Genomic DNA, 18,876 nt, shown 5'->3' with positions numbered 1-18,876 from the left:
GAGAGTATGTCTTTCTGCGGTACCAGGTAAGAGCATGTGCTGTGAAGCTGGGCAAACCCAGGTTTGAACCCCACTTCTATTCACTGACAGTTATCCAGAGCAGTTTGCCCACTCTCTCTGGGCCTTAGTTTCCTCAGTTAGAAAAGCGGCACAAAACTAGAGACATTTTAGGTTAATGGCTGCTGCTGTGAAGATTAACTGAAAGAACGCAGCACTTAGCACAGAGCCCGGCAAAAGTTCCACACTCAGGGCTATTATTGTGCAAACTTTCCAAACTTTATGAAAGAGCTCATAAAATGTGGCAAGACTTGGGTTGTATATCTTCAAAAATGCTCTGTGTCACCAGAATTTGGCCGGGGCCAGGGGAGGAGGAGGAGGGAGAGAACTAGCCTTTCTGGCACCTGCGAGGTGCCTCTAAACTTTTCATTTAATCCTGAGAGGCACCTGCCGAGAACAGAACGTTCTATTATAATTATTTTAAAGACCCGAACCTAAGATTCCAAAGAGGTTGGTTGCCTAAGGAGATACGATGTATAAGTCAGGTTCCAAATCAGGCCTGTTTGGATGGAGCCCAGGCTGGGACCCCCATCCCCTTGTGGGCAGGGCTCTGTCTTTCCTTCCAGGTCCTTCCCCACAGAAGGCGTTGGTATCTGTTATGTGGGGGGGATGTCCAGTCCTGGCTGAGATGACTCCCGCCAGGCCAAGATGTCTACTGGCTGGCTCTAGGAATCCGTAACACCTTGTGTGATGCTCTGAGGATGCACAGAACTCCCGCCCTTGGGCAGAGCCAGTCTTCAGCCCTTGGGCCGATGATGCAGGTGAGCTGGGACCACATTTGCAGTTGTCAGAGTCCACGCTCTCTCTCTTACTGTGCTCCCCTGGAGCCCTCAGCCCGCCAGCCGCAACTCTGGCCCTCCAGGATCCCTCTGAAAGTGAGATGGGGTTTCAAGGCAGGAGGATGATGGTACCACATCTGCAGGCAAATCAGAGCCCAGAGGCGACAGCCTGCTCTGCGGAGTCTGAAACCCCAGGTGCAGATTATAGACAGGGAAGGATGGGGGGCGGGGGCTTGGCTGAAAACCCCTTCACCGCCCCCGCTGCACTATGTAGTCAGGGCGAGCAAAACAGGTCCAGGAACTATGAATTCTGGGTCAGCTGGGACAGCTCTAGGGACAGTGACCCATTCCTGCCTTCTCAGTTTCCCATTGGGGGGGATCCAAACTCATTCCTCTGAGACTAACCCTCCCTTCCAAATGCAATCCTTCCACCAGCTGGGGCAGACTTCCAAATGTTCCAAGAGACATTTTAGGTCCTGGGGTGATGGAATCTTGCTCCCTTACAGAACATTGGCTTACTTACCCTCTCAATTCCCCCAGGACTGGGTTCTCCGTCAGGGGTGGGGAGACCCAGGCAGAACTCAGACGCGGGAGGGCTGCAGGTCTCGTCCCAGGGGGCACCCATGCGCACAGCTCTGCACCCAGCCGGTGCCCGCGCGGCTCCGGCGCCCCTCGCCGTCCTCCTGGGGCTGCGACGGGCGCCCCAGCTCTGCCACCGGGGAGCGCGGGCCCTACAGCGTCTGCATTGAAGCGTGTTCTTCTTTTTACACCTACTTTGCGTTTTCCTTCCTCCACTTCAGCAACTGCATCCTGTCGCGGGTTTCTCGGCAAAGCTTGCTTTCTTTTCAACGTAGCCCACTTAATTGAGAGCAGATTCAAACCCATCCTGCGTTTCAGTCTTGCCCCCAAACCTGCCAAAGGAGAATCGCCTTAAGGAACAGGTCACGTTCATAGAAATAGAAAGTCAGCCTGGGTGTCAGTGTCACGGAGGAGATCTCTGCTCTGGCCGCCACAGGTACATTTCCATCAGGCTCAGACACAGGGTCACCTGCTGGTAGAAAACAGGACCGAGAAAGTCACGTGGGTTTTCGTACAGTCTCCCCGAATCCTGCGTGCGTGCAGACCCAGCTGCCTGCGGTTTTGCTTTACAGCAGCTTTCACTGTGGGAGCTCGGAGATGGGGCTTTGGGTGCCCAGGCAACAGGACAGGAAGAAGATCCGTGCCAGTTCTTAAGGACAGCGACCAGATGGGCAGGGACAGGGTGGGCAGACCCCTGTGAGAGCCCTCGGAGCAGGTGTGCTCTTAGCTCCCATTTTGGAGTGACTTCCACTGTGCTCTGTGAAGTTTCATCTAAACAAAATATTTCTTTTGTTAAGGGCTTTCTGCATACCCAGGCCTTCTGGCTGCGTGAGAGTTTGACCTCCCAATCCTCCAGACTGAGCATTTGGCTGTCTGCTGGTATTTTTAGTAGAAGTATAAAAAGAACCTCAAAAAGTTTCAGCTGGGGTGAGAGTGGGAGCACCCGGGTGCCAGCGCACAGGGAGTTGAGCCACAGAACCAACGCCATGAGAAGCAGAAAGCAAAACAAAAGCCACAACCCTGCACATTACTGGGGGGAAAAGCTCAGCACGGTTTTAAAAGTGAAAGTTTAAGTCATTGTCTTATGCCTGATTTATGTAAATAGGGCAGTAGGTGATTACTATATGGAACACATTTTTAGGTCCACCCCCATGGATGGAACTCCAGCTACCCACTTCTAGATAAGAAAGTAGATTTCAATAATAAAAATAAAGAACTATTTGCTAAATTCACCTCCGTAAAGGACATTACCAAAAGACATGTATGATGCCTCTAATGTGTGCCTGGCACTGGGTGTGCTTCAGAACATCATTTTCATTAGATTTTCAAGGTTTTTGGACCTAAAGTCCTTTACAAGTAAAAGCATTTAAATAAACTCTACTAAAATCTATTACAAGGCTCTTTCCCTCACTTTGATTGTATACGCTGTGGTACAGATTCATTGCTCCCATACCAAAATTGTTACTTCTGTTTTGGAGGAATTAACAAAGACAAACCAGGCTTAGTAAATCAACACCGAAGTTCAGAAGTTCAGAGCAATTTGTCTTGGGAACAAAGTCTTCCCTAGAGCTACGAGGCATTCAAAGGAATTCTTGGTGTTAATGGGATTATTAAAGATATACCTGAGACCAGATAAATATTTGATGATTTTGCAAAGCACTAGGGTTTCTTTGCCGTTTTTTTTAAATCTGCTGACACATCTCCCCCCGGGGTCTGGACCTCGTAGCTTCATTAAACTTTGCAAATGAAGGCAGGCTGGGGTTTCCCAAGAGTGTGCTTGTGTGGGAGAGCTTGGCCGGAAATGACAGATCGGGGTTTACAAGAGGGGTGTGTGTGCGCGGGTGCAAGTGTGTGCGTGCATGCAAGCATGTGTGTGTGTGTGTGTGTGTGTGTGTGTGTGTGCGCGCGCGCGCGCGCGCGCGCAGAGAGGGGGTGGCTGGGGGAGGGAGGGAGGAGATGCGGGTTACAAAGCTGCCATCTAGAGGCCGCCTCCCTGCAGTGTATATAACGCAAGTCTGCAGCCCGAGAGCTCACACTTCCTGCAAAGTGCTCAGCCCTAAGGCAGTGAGCGCAGGAGCTGGGAAGGCGAGCCCTGAGCCCTAAGCCGGAGCGGAGCCCAGCCGGGAGGTAAGGAAACTGTGCTGGATCAGCAGCCTTGCTTAGAAAGGAAGGGAGGTTGGCGGGCAGGGGCTCTGCTCTTAAGCTAATGGTCTTTTTCAGAGCTCTTCTTTTTTATAAGCTGTGATGGGTGTTGGAGAGTCTGCAGGTCTGGTTTCTGAAAGCACAGGCTGCGTGTTGCAGGGCTGCATCGCAGAGTGCGGTTGTTAACTTGGGGCTTCACCTTGGCTGCAGAAAGTAAAAAGGGCAGTTTTCTGAAGTGGAAGGCACTCTGTGTGTGTGTGTGTGTTTGTTGGATTGAGGAATCTGGGGTTTATTTGCAAGCAGAGAACTTCACAAGAAGGCAGACTGTCCATTCAGCTTGCTCAAAGTTAGCATTGGGATCAGTTTGGCACCGCTGCCTACCTGTTTTGCTTCTGGTATATCCACTGGGAAATAGAATTGGCAGTGAATGTGTAATTCCAGAAAGATGTACCATGTATGAAGAGGCATCCTTGAGCGAAGAAGAAAACTGGGCTGAGAATCTCTTTGGGTTCAGAGTGGGTTTGAATTCACTGCTTTGGAGGATTACCAGAGCCTGTAAGTCCGGAAGCTGTAAGGGTGAATGTTAAATACAGCTCGGTGGTCTTGTCTCTTGACTGCATCCCTCCTGATCTAATTTGAGTATCTATTGTTCGCTCAGAAGGTGTTAAATCCAACTTCAGCTGGAAAAAAAAGGCACACACACAAGTCTAGGATTTTGCAATTTAATTATACTCTTGAAGTAAAACATGAATCTTGTTAGCCCACATAAAGGTTTGAGGGGTGACGGAAAGTAAAAACTTTGCAGTGAGGTCAGGGTTGGGTGGTTAGCCAAGACTTGTAAGTTCCAGGGAGAATGAGAAGTTGTAAAAGTCAGACTGGCTGTCTCCTTTTTTCTTTCTTTCTTTTTCTTTTTCTTTCTTTCTTTCTTTCTTTCTTTCTTTCTTTCTTTCTTTCTTTCCTTTTTCTTTTTCTTTCTTCCTTCCTTTCTTCCTTTCTCTCTCTCTTCCTTCCTTCCTTCCATCTGTCCTTCCTTCTTTCTTCTTTCCTTCCTTCTTTTCTCTCAATTCATTTGCTCACACCAGGATAATTACGTTTTCCAGATGTAGAAGAGGCCTCCCTGAAATGGTTTACAGCCCTTTGAAGGTATTTGATGCCCTTACATCCCCTGAAACTTCATTCTGCAAAATCTCAATGTGGTAACTTTTTTTTTCTTTTTAAATGTGCCGATGCTGCCTTTGTGTCCCTTTATTTATTCCAGGAAAATGCAGAGATCAAATAGGCTTGCCTAGAAAGGAAAGTGGAGGCTGCTGGTGTCTGTGCTTAACTTCCCATAGATTTTAAATGGATAAACTGCTTGCCCTTCTTTCATCAGCCCTTGAGCTTACCCAGATGCAGAGCCTTTTTCTGAAGCAGAGTTGCACATGGGAGCTCTAGCTTGGAAACAATTTGTTCTTTTTTTCCCCAGTCTCTGCCATAAACACTCCAGTGTGCACACAACTGCGGAGCCTGACGCCACAACCTCCTGGAAACCGGGGTGGGGGAGGAGGGCTGCACAGGATTAGAGTGGAAGAGCAAAAGAAAATTGAGAAATGCCTGTATTTTGCCACCCATCTGATTTTTTTTAAAGGGGTGTGCATTGCAGTCGTAGTTTTAAAAAAGTTCCAGAAAGTACAGCGCAGGCAGCATGACAATGCTTAACTGAGTCAGGACTTCGGAGGTGAGGTTATCCCATATTAACAGCAAGTCTTGAGAGACTGGAGAAGGTATTATGGTTTCTAATCAGGTCCAGAACAGGCAAAGTATAGGCTTTCTGGATGAAAAAAAAAAAAAAAAAAAAAAAAACCCAAACAAAAAAACCTACTTAATCAGGAACAGTGGCTTTTTGTGTGATCACTCCAGGCAGAGAGGCTCCAGTTTTCCAGGAGACACGAGGGAAGTTGGTCACTCAAACCTGAGACTGAAAGAGAGTCATTCTGTGAGCCCCAAGAGTAACTCAGGGCTTGAGATGGTTCTCAGTGATTTTGCAGAACACAGATGGAATTTGGGGCTAGAAAGCATTTGTACTTTTCATACAGGCAACCAAGGAGCTTGGTTTTACTCAGGAGCAAAAACAGTATTAGAAGGGCTTCCAATCGAATTGCATGTGTGTAGGTGGAACTTTGTGTGTCATGTCAAGTGTTTTTAAATTCCAGGAAATTGTAGCTCTGGGACACATATGTTTTATTAAAGTAAAAGCAAGCAAGCAGAAAAAAAGAAAGGAAGGAAAAAAGGGGGAGTCCTCTGACTTTGAATACTTAATGGTTTTCTGCAGGGAATCTTTGATACTTTGGTTACATAAGAATCAACTAGCTTAGAATTGGAAAAAAACAAACGTTGCTTGGTTCTTAAAGTGATGAGAGAATTACATATTTTTATAGTGAAAATTCTGCTGAGCCCCAAATAGGTTTGGAAGCTGACCCCTTTTTTTTGTTCCAAGCATTTAAAGGTGGAGGGGCTGAGACCACCTCAGGTGGCCTTGTACCGCTCTTGGTCAAGGGACAGATAAAGGTGCAGGGGGCCACATGGGGAACACATGGTGAGGGCCCTGCCAGCCAGGTGGCTAGCATCTTCCACTTCTCTTATTGTAACAGAAAACTTTGTCGGGTCTTCCCTTAATTTTGTCTAGGATTGCGTCCTGTTCTCCTGGGAACCCCGTTGTGTGTAGCTGGAGGTGAGTGGCTGTCCTGGGCTGGCTGACCTCCCACTCCCTCATCCTGATATTAAGCTGGGTGGGAATTAGGGCTCTGGTTACACCCGTCAACCCAGACGGCAGCTTTTGTGCCGTGGGAATCTCTGGATCTGCCCTTCTGGGTCCAGCACTGCTTCCCTGTTGGGCTGCTAAGCACAATAGAACAGATCAAGTTTCTGGATGTGGGGTTCGTTTTATCTCCCCAAATACTTACAGTGGACAAGGCTGCCCGGTGTGTCAATGTGTAGTGTGTCTGAGGACTCTGGAAATAGGTAGCCCATATCTGAATTAGGGTTTGGATTTTTCTTTCTCTCTCTCTCTATTATTTTTTTTAAGTTCTCAAGGGATTCAGAGCAATTCTTTACTTGTGTAAAATAAGCAGTCAGGACAGCATTGTTCTGTCTGGGCCACACGGGGTGGGGACACACCGCCCCCTTTCTGCTCTCAGCCCCAGCAGGTGGCCTCCCAAGCTTGGGCTGAAGCTTTCCTGGACATTCCCGTAGAGGTAATGCAGTATTGGTAAGAAGTGAAACAAACCCCAGTGACGTGCAGTTTCCTAATGACCTTTACAGATGATGCGGGCCCTCTTTATGCAGATTGCACTGGGCTGAGTAGTAGAAGGGGCGGGGCTTTCACAGGAGACCAGAGGCTGAGTGCCACTGGAGAGCCCCTGGGGAGTGGGGAGAGTGAAAAGAGCTGGTATGAGCCACACCACTGAGATTGCAGGTCCTGCTGCCCGTCTGACCTCAGTTTCCAGGTGCCCAGCAGTGAGATTAGCTGAGCTGGGTGATCTTGTTAGGACGACACTGAGTTGCTCCGTGAAATTTTACCCTGGGAGGACACAAGTCCCAATTGCAGAAGACCAATAAAGAAGGCCACCTGCAGGCAGAGGTCCTGGAGGGCCCAGAGGGCCCCTTGGCATCCGAGCTGGTGCCCCGGGCGGCCTGGCCCGTGTTGGCCTCTCTGCACGGCATCCTGGTGCTTGCCTCCAGTCCGACCTGCACCCAGCCTCCAGCGCAAGCCTTCTCCGTGGTTTGTGTCACCTCTTTCCTCCTTTTCTGCCCCAAAGCCAGTCCCTTGCTCAAGGCCTTGGTGGCTCCTGCGTGGACAGGCCCCGCCTGACTGTTTCAGCCAGATTCGGTGACCCTCGTCATGGCATATCCCTGAGCATCCCACCACCCCCTTTCTCCTTGGGGGTCCCCATCAGCCACCAGGGTGGAAATCCCTCACCACTGTGCTCAAGGGCTGTCCAGCACCGCCCTCCTGCCTTCCTGAGCCTCTCGGTTACTTGGCGAGCTCCTGGGGGCAGGCGGGTGGGATGATTCCAGTTTGTTATGCCCCAGAGCAGTGCCCCTCACAGAAGGGGCTCCACAAACATCTGGGGACCTAGAAACCAGCGATGTTTATCTTAGCTCCTTAAGGATTTCAGAAAAGTCTCTTCTGGGCCTCCGTTTCCATTGATAACCTCAGATTTCTGGTCTTGGGGGAGCTTGATTCACTGTCGATTCATTGACTATGAATTCACTGAACACCTACTTTGTCCAGGTGCCATTGCTGGCTGCTCTGTACACAGAGAGTAAGACGTCGTGGGGTGGGAGCTTGAGGAGGAGGGGAGACACGCCAGTAGCCCAGTGACACAGACTGGAGATGCGCGGCCGGGCTGGGAGAAGTCAGGAGAAACAGAGGGGATATTTGGGATGGAATTTATTGGGGGCGGGAGGGGCTCAGGGGTTGGTCGGGAAGGGTCTTCCGGGACTGTGATGGGACATTGCAAACATACTGAAGGCAGTTTTGGGGAACACTGGCCAGACACCTGAACACGTGGCAGTCTGTGTCCTGGAGGGAATGACTTTTGGCCAGTGAAAGGACATATTCCTTGCAGGCCACACTGCCACCCCATGGGGACCCTGAACTTGGAGATTCTCATTCTGGCTTTGCCCCCAGCTGGCCTGGTGAGCGCAGGGCAACCCTTTGGAGGCAGCTGAATGTGTCAGGCTGCTTGAAGTGGTTGCCAAGGATACTTGACTGATGAATAATAAGCCTGAGAAATGGGTGGTGCATCTCCCTTCCACCATTTGGGGATGCAAGTGGCAGATGAGTTACAGACCCCAGGCCGGTGGGGGAGGCGGGATGGACGGACGCTGGTCCTCCATCCTCAGGCTGTAGGAAAATCCACTTCCTGTCCTGGCGGAAGTGTGATGCTCTCCAGAAGCAGGTGTTGGGCATGGAATCTATGGGAAGTGATCCCTGGAGGGGGGTTCGGTGGGATAAAGCAGTACGTGTTGGGGAAAAGGGAATGAAAAGTGATGATTACTGCTTTGTTCTCAGTGGGATATCCCTGGTCTAGAAAAAAATGGACCATGAACCTTTATTGTTCTGGGGAACATTCCTCCCTCTATTCACATTTACAGAATTCTTGATGGCAAGTTTCAAATCATACAGAAGTGTATAGAGTAGAAACTACAGTTTCCCTTTGTCCCCTCATCCCACACTCCCAGCCCAAAGTTATACTTACTACAGATCTTTTTCCCATTCCTTTACACGCATATATTTATCTATAAAAATACACATAATTTTGGTTTTTTTTTAACATACATGAGATTACAGTATATGTGTAAGTGTAACTTTCCACATTCGTAAAAGTAGGTTTCCTATTTCTTTGTACAGCTGTATTATATTCCAGACAGTGGTTTGTTGTCCTCCATGGGTAGACACTTATGATGTCCCTAGTTTTTTGCTGGTTTATAAATAGTGCTTCAGTAAGCATTTTTGCATGTACATGTGGGGACCTGGGAATATATATTTTGAGAGGAGAACATGTGAACTTGTAAAATTAAACAATGGTAAAAATCTTTTATTCCAAGCCCCGTTTTTTTCCTTCCATCAGGAATCTTTATGCAGATGTTATGACCTGTGTCAGAAGTGGTCTCTCATTCTCCTGTCCACCCCGGTGGAGGCAGGCAGTGGGCAGGTGGGACTAACACCCAGAAGTCCCTCCTCAGCTCTGGCCCAAGCTGACGGGAACGGAACTGCTGGTTTATTCCAGCAGAGGGGGTCAGGTCCCAGTGGATGAGGGCGTCTGCTCCAGGCCCTGGGGTCCGCAGCCCGCCACACGGCTGGGAGGTGTCACTGTGTGTACGAGGAGTGTCAGGCCTGCAGGTCCTTCCCGGTTGGCACAGGCAGTGGGGCCTCCGTAGTGGATGGGGTGATCCCCACTCTCGCTTTTCCTGGAGATGAGACTCTGGTGCAGGATCTCAGGGGGTTTGAGTGGCCCCAGGGGGTCGGTGGGAAGCCTCCCTCACCCCTTCCTCCCTCAGGTTTGGCCAGGTCTTGGGGAACCAGGGGCCTGGGCTGATATTTTGTAGTTGCTGTGTCACGTCTTTGTTTGGGTCAGGAGCTCTGAGAGCATCACTTGTTAAAACCTAAGCCAGTGACTTAGGAAGATTTTTGTCTTCAGTGGGGCGGCGAGGGGCGCACACCGTTAGCCCCAGACCTCCGGGACACGCGCTCAGATGGCCACGGACCACATTGGACGTAACATGGCAGACTGTCTTTATATCATAATATTCTCTTTTCTGGAAAGAGCCCTTGTTTGTTTCCAAAACAGAATGCATGTAAAATAATAAATGACTGAAGCTACGCTATCATCTGGCTTTCTTTCTTTTTTTTTCTCTCTTTAGCTTCCCATTTAAATCTGGGAAAGATTGGATTACTGCACTGCTTGTTTAATCTCCTCTCTTGGTGCTTCTCTTCCTTCTCTGGACCACTGGAGCCTCTGCCCTGGGGTCGGGGTGGGTGGGTTCCCCAGCATAAGGCTGGTGGTCAAGGTGTGGACCTCTGGCTTCATCTCCTGGGCTGATGGGTGATCAGTGATGGATGATCGGTGATTGATGATTGATCAGTGGGGCCAATTAGCTTTCTTTTCTTTTTTTTTTTTTTTTTTGCAGTACGCAGGCCTTTCACTGTTGTGGCCTCTCCCGTTGCGGAGCACAGGCTCCAGACGCGCAGGCTCAGCGGCCATGGCTCACGGGCTTAGTTGCTCCGCGGCATGTGGGATCTTCCCGGACCGGGGCACGAACCCATGTCCCCTGCATCGGCAGGTGGACTCTCAACCACGGGGCCACCAAGGAAGCCCGGCCAATTGGCTTTCAAGCTCCAGCGAGGAGCCCCCCAGCCTCTGTTCTCCCCTCAGCTCTTTCTGGAAGATTCCCTCATGCTGTCCAGGAGCGAGGGGAAAGGACGGCTGCAGGGAGTGATGTGCCCGGTTCACAAGTAACATTTTGGGCTCAGAGGACCAGTGATCACTAAATCAGGTTTTCATCACCCAGAGGGCAGAAACCAAAGGACCGATTCAGGGTCCCTGAGCCCTTTCCCACCTCGGCTCGGGCTCAGGGAACACCGAGGGCTGGCCCAGCCCCAGTGGTGTGAGTGCGGATGGTCTGTTGTGTGGGAGAAGGGGGGTCCTAGAGGGACACAGACACCTGGCATTTCCCCGAGGTCCCCTGTGTGCATGCGTCCTTCTGTCCACACTGAGCAGTGCCCCACCACATGGACCCTGCAGGGCACAAGAGTGTTCCAGCAAGCGGAATGACTCCTTGGGTTGAAGACAGAGGTGAGGACACGGCATCCAAGTCAGGCCAACAAAGGCTGGGGATCCTTCCTTTTCCTCCAGCCCCTGTGAATGACCCAAACTACAGGGTTTCTGGTTGTGTCCGCCGAGGCCTACTAGGGCTGTGCCAGCGCAGGCAGACGAAGGAGCCCCAGCTAGGGGCCAGCCCACTTTTGCCCACCTCTGTGGGGCTGTGGCTCGTCCTCTAGCTGAGCTTCTCTGCTCTGCAGGGACTCGGGTCAGATGAGGTCACGGGGTGAAAGCGCTTTATAAAACTAAGCCATGCTGCAAATGTGTTTCATTTTAAGGAAATGGGGGAAAAGTGTCACCACGCTACAGCCAGGCAGGAGAGGAAAGCGTAAATCCTCTGTTGCCCTCCTCTGGGGTCAGGGGTGCAGCGGGCACAGCCAGCTGCAGGCAGGTGAGCAGCCCGGGAAGCGGGAGGGGCAGTGGTACCTTGAAGGCTTGGTCTGGGGGTGGCTGCCCGCCCTGAGGCCCATCCAGTGGGTCGGGGGCCTGGCTTCTCAGAGGCATCCTGTGTGTGTCCACGTCCTCTTGGGGTCCTGGAGCTGCATCGTAGGACAGGGCATTCCAAAGTCTCTTAATGTGAGGAGTTTATTTGTCCTAACTTGACCTGGCTGACTCTGCGTGGGCGCACTACGGGTCAGGTCTTGGGACAAGTTGGTGGTCCCAGGGCCCGAGGGTCCTCCTGGTGGGGTGACTGAGGACCACCAGGCTTCCCGGTTGCAGGGCCCACGGTTCCAACCACCTCCTGGGAGGTCCAGCCGTCTCCATCAGCAGCAGGGGACACTGAGGCATGGTCAGGTCACCAGGAGGGGAACCAGCGGCCACTTAAAACCCACAGAGGAGAAGGGAGAGGAGCCTGAGGGCTGTCTCCCTAAATGGAATTCAAGAGCAGGTCCTGTGCCGTGAGTTTGGAGGCAGCCCTGGGACGCAGCAGACGGTCTTACTTCTTGGGATTCTGTTCATGAAGCCTGGGGGTGAGAGCATCAAACTGCGCTCTCTGCGTGGCTCCTGCATCTCCTCCAGGGCAGGACGTTTCCCGTCAGCTGGGAAGAGTCAGTTTTGAACGTGGAACAAAAGCTAAGTGAGCCTGTGCTTTCTAATAGATAAAGAGAGGGGGAGGGGCGGGGATGAAGTTTTGAGCTTCTGTTAGGTTCTGTCTTAGGCCCGTGAATTCTTAGGTAGCTCCGTGAGATGCGTGCTGGTGTCCTGAGAAAGCAGCGGCCAATGACAGGTTAGCTAGTCTCAAATTAAACACTAATGAGTGAGGAACCTGAATCCCAATCCAGGAAGGTCTGATCGCCAGTTGGGTGCTTTCCCAGCTGGGTCTCTGCAGACCCTTAGCCCGGTCACCTGGGCACTGACCCAGGGACCATAGTCCTCATCCTCTGGGAGCTCTTATATGTGGCCTGGAGCCCACTTTATTTTTTTTTTAAATAATTAATTTATTTATTTTTGGCTGCGTTGGGTCTTCGTTGCTGTGCACGGGCTTTCTCTAGTTGCGGCGAGCGGGGTCTACTCTTCGCTGCCGTGCGTGGACTTCTTATTGCGGTGGCTTCTCTTGTTGCAGAGCACGGGCTCTAGGTGCATGGGCTTCAGTAGTTGTGGAGCATGGGCTTAGTTGCTCCACGGCATGTGGGATCTTCCCAGACCAGGGCTCGAACCCGTGTCCCCTGCGTTGGCAGATGGATTCTTAACCCACTGTGCCACCAGGGAAGTCCTGGAGTCCACTTTAAATGAACTTGGAAAATAAGCTTGACTCGGGGTCAGTCATTACCCGCAACAGGTGAAAAGGAAGCACATACTCCTTACTCTAGGTGCTAACTCCCATCAGGGCACCCTCAGGTTGAATAGTTTCATTTTACATCTTCCTTCCCATAGTCATGCAGTGAGGCTGCCATCCCATGGCAGGTGGTGGAGGTATTTCAGGGCCCTTGGGTGGACCAGTCAGCAGAAGACAGCCCTGGGCAGCTCTCAAAGCTGGTGTTTGTGGGGGAATCATTTCCAGGCATAGTGGAGCCTCGGGCCTGAGTTCTCCATGGGTGTTAAAATGGTGACAGTTGAGAGTGTTGACCTCATGCCGGGTCAGCAGGGAAGACGAGAAAAGTCAGCCCCTCAAGAGATGCAGCAGGTGGTGGTTTTTGTGCTTTGGGTCTTGGCACCAGTTACTCTTGAAGCAGTTGGACAAAGAGAAGATGGAAAACTAGGCAATGGCCCATACTTTGAGACAGGTGGTTGGTTGCCCTGAGTTGTGAACCACATGGCAAAGTCAGAGGCTGCAGGTTTGGGGTGCAGGGAAACTGCAGGGCGTACCACACGCTGCCCGCATCTTCAGGGGCCTCCGGACTGCAAACCGCAGTGGACCTGAGACAGGCGCGCAGGACACTTGTAATACACCAGTGCCAAGAACAGATCCACCCCACCACTCTTGGGGACATAGGTGAGATGGCTCTGCCATCCCCACCAGAGAATGAGCTGGCCCTCAGCACTACTGGGCCTGAGGCTCAGTGCCTGATGTTCCCCTGGCCTCTGGACTGTGTCGGTTTCACACCCTGGGCACGGCCAGGCTGGCGATGTCTTGAGAACACAGCCCTGCAAAGACAGAGAAAGCAAACATTGTTTCTCTCTTTGAGAGAGATGAATTTAGATTCACAAGGATTTAGAATCTGGGTGTGTTTTCTTTTGCAGATTCTGTTGTGCTTGGTTTCTTTTCTCCTTTCTTTGCAAAGATACTAGGGAACTACCGGGAAACTGCCGAGCGCACAGGGGGCACTGGGAAAGTGTTTTACAGATCTGGAGTGTTTGCTAATGGAGCCATTCTGGTCTTCCATCCTTTCATTTGCTTTTGCACGTAGGCCGTTTGATCGCTGCCCGTGACACCATGGATCTGCACGTCTTCGACTACTCGGAACCGGGGAACTTCTCCGACATCAGCTGGCCGTGCAACAGCAGTGACTGCATCGTCGTGGACACTGTGCAGTGCGCCAACATGCCCAACAAGAACGTCCTGCTGTACACGCTCTCCTTCATTTACATCTTCATCTTTGTGATCGGCATGATCGCCAACTCCGTGGTGGTCTGGGTGAACATCCAGGCCAAGACCACGGGCTACGACACGCACTGCTACATCTTGAACCTGGCCATCGCCGACCTGTGGGTGGTGGTCACCATCCCGGTCTGGGTGGTCAGCCTCGTGCAGCATAACCAGTGGCCCATGGGCGAGCTCACGTGCAAGGTCACTCACCTCATCTTCTCCATCAACCTCTTTGGCAGCATCTTCTTCCTTACGTGCATGAGCGTGGACCGCTACCTCTCTGTCGCCTACTTCACCAACACCTCCAGCCGCAAGAAGAAGATGGTGCGCCGCGCCGTGTGTGTCCTGGCGTGGCTCCTGGCCTTCTGCGTGTCCCTGCCCGACACCTACTACCTGAAGACTGTCACGTCCGCTTCGAACAATGAGACCTACTGCCGGTCCTTTTACCCCGAGCACAGCGTCAAGGAGTGGCTGATCAGCATGGAGCTGATCTCCGTGGTCCTGGGCTTTGCCCTCCCTTTCTCCATCATTGCCATCTTCTACTTCCTGCTGGCCCGAGCCATCTCCTCCTCCAGCGACCAGGAAAAGCACAGCAGCCGGAAGATCATCCTTTCCTACGTGGTGGTCTTCCTCGTGTGCTGGCTCCCCTACCACGTCGTGGTGCTACTGGACATCTTCTCCATCCTCCACTACATCCCCTTCACCTGCCAGCTGGAGAACTTCCTCTTCACGGCTCTGCACGTCACGCAGTGCCTGTCCCTGGTGCATTGCTGCGTCAACCCCGTGCTCTATAGCTTCATCAACCGCAACTACAGGTACGAGCTGATGAAAGCCTTCATCTTCAAGTACTCGGCCAAAACGGGTCTCACCAAGCTCATCGATGCCTCCCGAGTGTCGGAGACCGAGTACTCGGCTTTGGAGCAAAACACCAAGTGATGCGATCTGCACGGCCTCCGGGACTTGTGTGCCGGCTCCCAGCAGGGCACTGGGCTGCGTCATTTTCCACAGTAAAGCAAAGTGGCTTCAGGCTTGATGCTGCAGTTGCGTGAAAAGGGGAACGTGTGTCCCTGTGGCTCCTTTCTCTCTCTCTCTCGTGCCAATGTGGCTGTCTGTCGTGTGGCCGTGTGTCCCGACGGAGTGGCACCCCCCATGCGGGGCTATGCTGAGCAGTCCCCACTGCTTGTCACACCAGCTGCGGGACGGGCTTGCCTGCACTTCTGTAAAATAGGACTTTTCTGTGCTCCCTGAAGGTTTTATATGGTGGTTTGTATTTAAATCTTAAGACTTTATTTTTCTCACTCTTGATGTACCTTCTAAATGTATTTGAAAGTTTAAATATATTTTAAATATTGTATGGGAGGTATAATGCTGACATATATTCAGTGTTGTAGTTTTGAGATTAGTTTGACTTCCGTTTTGACTAAGGATGACATTAATTGTTAGCTGTTTTGAAAGTGTATATATATATATATATATATATACACACACACAAATACACATACATATAAATATATATATATAAATATATGCCAGTCTTGGCTGAAATGTTTTATTTACGATAGTTTTATATCTGTGTGGTATTTTGGCCCGGTCTGGGATATGGAACGAAAACTGCTCTGTAATGCAGTTTGTGACATTAATATTATTGTAAAGTTACGTTGAAAATAAAGAAAGCAACACTATTCCAGTCTGTAACATGGCACACAAAACAAACCTTGTATTTCAGAGAATTCTTTCCATTTGTAAGTTATTTTTTTTAATAAAGATTTTTTTCCTAAAAAGGCATTCGGGTCTAAGTTTTAAGAGCATGTTTGGCATTAGGTGGCATGTTTGACAATAATACAAATATTTACAGCATAGATGATCAACCTAATAAATGTGTTTAAAGAAAAAAGTACTACCATAAAGGCAAAGCCTAAGAGATTAACTTGGATGAAATGATATAAAAGGAGAAAAATTTGAGTGTGAGTGTTTTATTTATTTATTTATTTATTTTTAATTCATGCCCTGTGTTTGAGGGAAGGGAGATGGTTGGTAGGTGCCCCTGTCAACACAGAGTTGGTACAGAAATGTCCCCACCTGCTGTCTGCCCAAAGGGTTTGGGTCCCAGAACTGATCCTCGTATATGCCCCGTGTTCCCCCAGGCCACACGACATGGGCCTTGAACCGTCCCTGCCAAGGTTCTGTGGTTTAAGTTCTTTCTCTTTCTCTGGTCAAAACAGACTCTTCATTTAACAGTTAACCCATCCATGACCCTCTTCTTCCAGCCTTGCAGTGAGTAAATTCCTGGCCTGTGCATCACCAAGTAAACCCACTTTGCTAGTAGTTTGAAAGAGCGCTCTCAGAATGGCCGCTTCTGTTGTGCCCTCACCAACTCTACCTGGGCCACAAGAGCAGCGGGGGCTTCAGCAGCTGGGCCTGGGTAGGAGCTCAGAGAAGGATCTGGTGCCCCAATGCTGCCTTGACCAGCTCCACCTCTGATGGGACCGATGAGCATAGAGAGCTATTTGCCAACATAAAGGTCGATCCGGACCAGGATCCAAACCTCACCTGTGAATTTGGGGGCTGATATCCTATAGGAAAGCACCTCATGCATTTCAGCTCCCCTGTCAGCCCACAGCGGATAGCCCCCTGCAGCCCCCAGGCCTTAGATCCAACCTCCTGCAGGAAGGTTCCCCCTTCTCAGAGGGCTTTATGCCTGAGAGTTTTGAAACCTGGGTTATAAATTACTTTGAATATCTACTTGATACACACATATGTTCTCAGGTCCATATGTGCCTTGCCTTGTTCCAAATAGGATTCAGGTCAGATAATAATGTGGATAGTGGGATAACGGTATAACCATAGGTGAGACCCCAAGATCAAGGAGAAATAAGAGCAGAATGGCAAAGTGAAATCAGAGAAAATTATGACCCAAATACAGGCTCCTGAGAATAGAAAAGGATTGCAAGTTTGCTCTGTGCTTTCTAGTGGCCTAAATTCAGACAGAAACATACTTAGCCTGTAGTCAGTGTGAAGTGGGCGCTGATTGCACCCCAAGCTCAGCTCTACAATAGGCATAACAGAAGTAATTCAACTGAATTTCTATTTTGAGGCCCCATCTTGGGTCAGTTCAGAGATGCCCACCTCCCCCATCCCTGCCGGCATCTGCTGAGATGTCCTCTTGCCTGCCTGGTCCTCATGCAGGGCTCCTTCTGACAGCCCTGTTCGAGGGTCTCTTTCTGCCGTTCCATACCTCTCGGGACCACGGCATACTCGGGTACTCGGGGGGCTGCCCCTGGCTCTTTTCTGCATTTCTGCCTTCTCTGAAGCCCAGGAGAATCACCAGCTGCTTCCTCCTGCACTGAGGTGCAGAGGGAGGGAGGCTGAACTGAATCTAGACGCATCATGTAGATTTTTCGTCTCCCCGCGGGGCTCAGCGCGCAGTGTCGCAGACCCCTACGGGTCTCCGGGATGCAGGCTCCATCTGTGGGATGCTCCAGTGACTAAGGTCTCTCCGGTCCTTCCAGAAATCCCCTTCTTTGCCCTGCCTGGGGCTTGAAGACTTGCTTATCCAGACTCAAAAGGCTTCCCTTTGATCTCTGGCTATAACATCCTTCTCGGGAGCAGCGGTACTGGATGATGTCACTGCAGATGTGATGATAGAGGCCCAGGTCAAGGGTACAGAATATCCATGGGGGCATCATCAGTTCACATTTTAAACGATTTCTGTCCACCTCGCGGATGTGGACGTGGAGTGGGCAGAGGCCATGTGCCAGGTTTGGGGTACGAGGTGGGCGCTGGTGGGGAAGAAAGGCTGGGCAGAAGACCCTGGCCCTCCTCCAACACAGAGGCCAGAGTCTGAATTCTGCCATTGGAGGCCCATCCTTTTGGCATCCTTCGTGTTGGAAAGATCTTTGAAAATGCCAGCCTCGTAAGGTAGTAATAACACTGCTAGTCAAGTGATGGGATTTGGACCCCACGTGGCTGTCGGGGGCTCCAGCGTAGGGTGGGGTCTGGGCTGGGGAGGAAAGCAGCCATCAACGACGGCCCTGCCTGGAGCCCGAGATGGGGAAGCTTCTCCGCTCCTCTCCCTCCCGCCTGGCACTCTGCTGCAAATGGCAGCGGCCAGCGGGACCACCGCAAGCCACCCTGATGGCAGTCTGTTGTCAGTCAGGAATAAATGCTTTCCATTTGGTCCAATGTATGAGCAATTTACTGGGTTCCCAGAAAGTGAAGAAGAAAAATAATGCCACTGAAAACGCCAGATGGAAAATCCTTTGGGCATAAAACTCTTTGCTGGCCGACGGACTTTAGTCCTCGCAGGAGCCTGGCAGCAAACTGGGATGAGACCCCGTGGATGTTTGTGTTCAGATCTCTGACGGAGCAGCGAGGAATTTTAACTCACTCGCAGCTGGCCTTTTCTCAGGGTCTCCCCAGGAGACAACGGCTCAGGGATGTGACCCAACATTTTAGGAATGTGGAAATTCTGCCTTTGCTGGGCTCCTCCTGTGAGGGCACTGACCCCCAACCAGGGGTCCAGGAGACATTCCATCTAAGGTAAGCCCAGTATCACAGAATTTGGGGACACACGTGAATCTGCCCTGAATGGGGTGAGTGGGATGGCTGATTAGTGCAGGAAGGTCCCTGGAGCTACTTTCTGGAAGGACCAGGCTTCAGTCTTAAGCTCCAGGGTGCCTCTGTGTGGATACAAGCCCCTGAGATTTCATCTCTCCAGAGCAATGGTTTTCGGTGAGCTAAATGTTTGAAAAGGTCCACTCGGCATTAAAAAACACTTTACTCCTCTTTGCCTGTGGTCTTGGACCCTCCAAGGAAAGCTCCTTTATACCCTTGATGGTACATGTACAAGCGGTGCCTGCCAGGATCCTAAAATATCCAGAGACATTTAATATGGAATGATGCTAGTTTAGGTAAGGGCTCATAG

The 18,876-nt window shown here is 50.8% G+C and overlaps 1 protein-coding gene across 5 annotated transcripts; it reads left to right on the top strand.

Moving 5' to 3' along the window:
- The first annotated feature begins 3,450 nt into the window (after window positions 1-3,450).
- On the top strand, window positions 3,451-15,876 carry ACKR3 (atypical chemokine receptor 3). 5 transcript variants are annotated; one of them, XM_060106306.1, is made up of 4 exons: window positions 3,451-3,542; window positions 4,658-4,700; window positions 6,223-6,267; window positions 13,774-15,876. In XM_060106306.1, the coding sequence occupies exon 4, from the start codon at window positions 13,800-13,802 to the stop codon at window positions 14,886-14,888; it is 1,089 nt and encodes a 362-aa protein (XP_059962289.1). In that variant the 5' UTR covers window positions 3,451-3,542; window positions 4,658-4,700; window positions 6,223-6,267; window positions 13,774-13,799; the 3' UTR covers window positions 14,889-15,876. The 5 variants fall into 5 exon arrangements, with proteins under 5 accessions (XP_059962289.1, XP_059962290.1, XP_059962288.1 ...); XM_060106307.1 differs by lacking the exon at window positions 6,223-6,267; XM_060106305.1 differs by lacking the exons at window positions 4,658-4,700; window positions 6,223-6,267.
- Window positions 15,877-18,876: the final 3,000 nt, after the last annotated feature.

The sequence above is a fragment of the Mesoplodon densirostris genome, chromosome 8, assembly GCF_025265405.1.
Source record: "Mesoplodon densirostris isolate mMesDen1 chromosome 8, mMesDen1 primary haplotype, whole genome shotgun sequence".
Lineage (NCBI taxonomy): Eukaryota > Metazoa > Chordata > Mammalia > Artiodactyla > Ziphiidae > Mesoplodon > Mesoplodon densirostris.
This window is presented reverse-complemented; position numbering and strand designations above follow the sequence as displayed.

What these genes read in the sequence shown, in the direction of transcription:
- ACKR3 (XM_060106303.1), top strand. Translation starts at nt 4,010, where the DNA reads ATGTATGAAGAGGCATCCTTGAGCGAAGAAGAAAACTGGGCTGAGAAT. An exon ending in TTGGAGGATTACCAGAGCCT is followed by an intron (nt 4,113 to 13,773) that starts GTAAGTCCGGAA and finishes TTTTGCACGTAG; the next exon opens with GCCGTTTGATCGCTGCCCGT.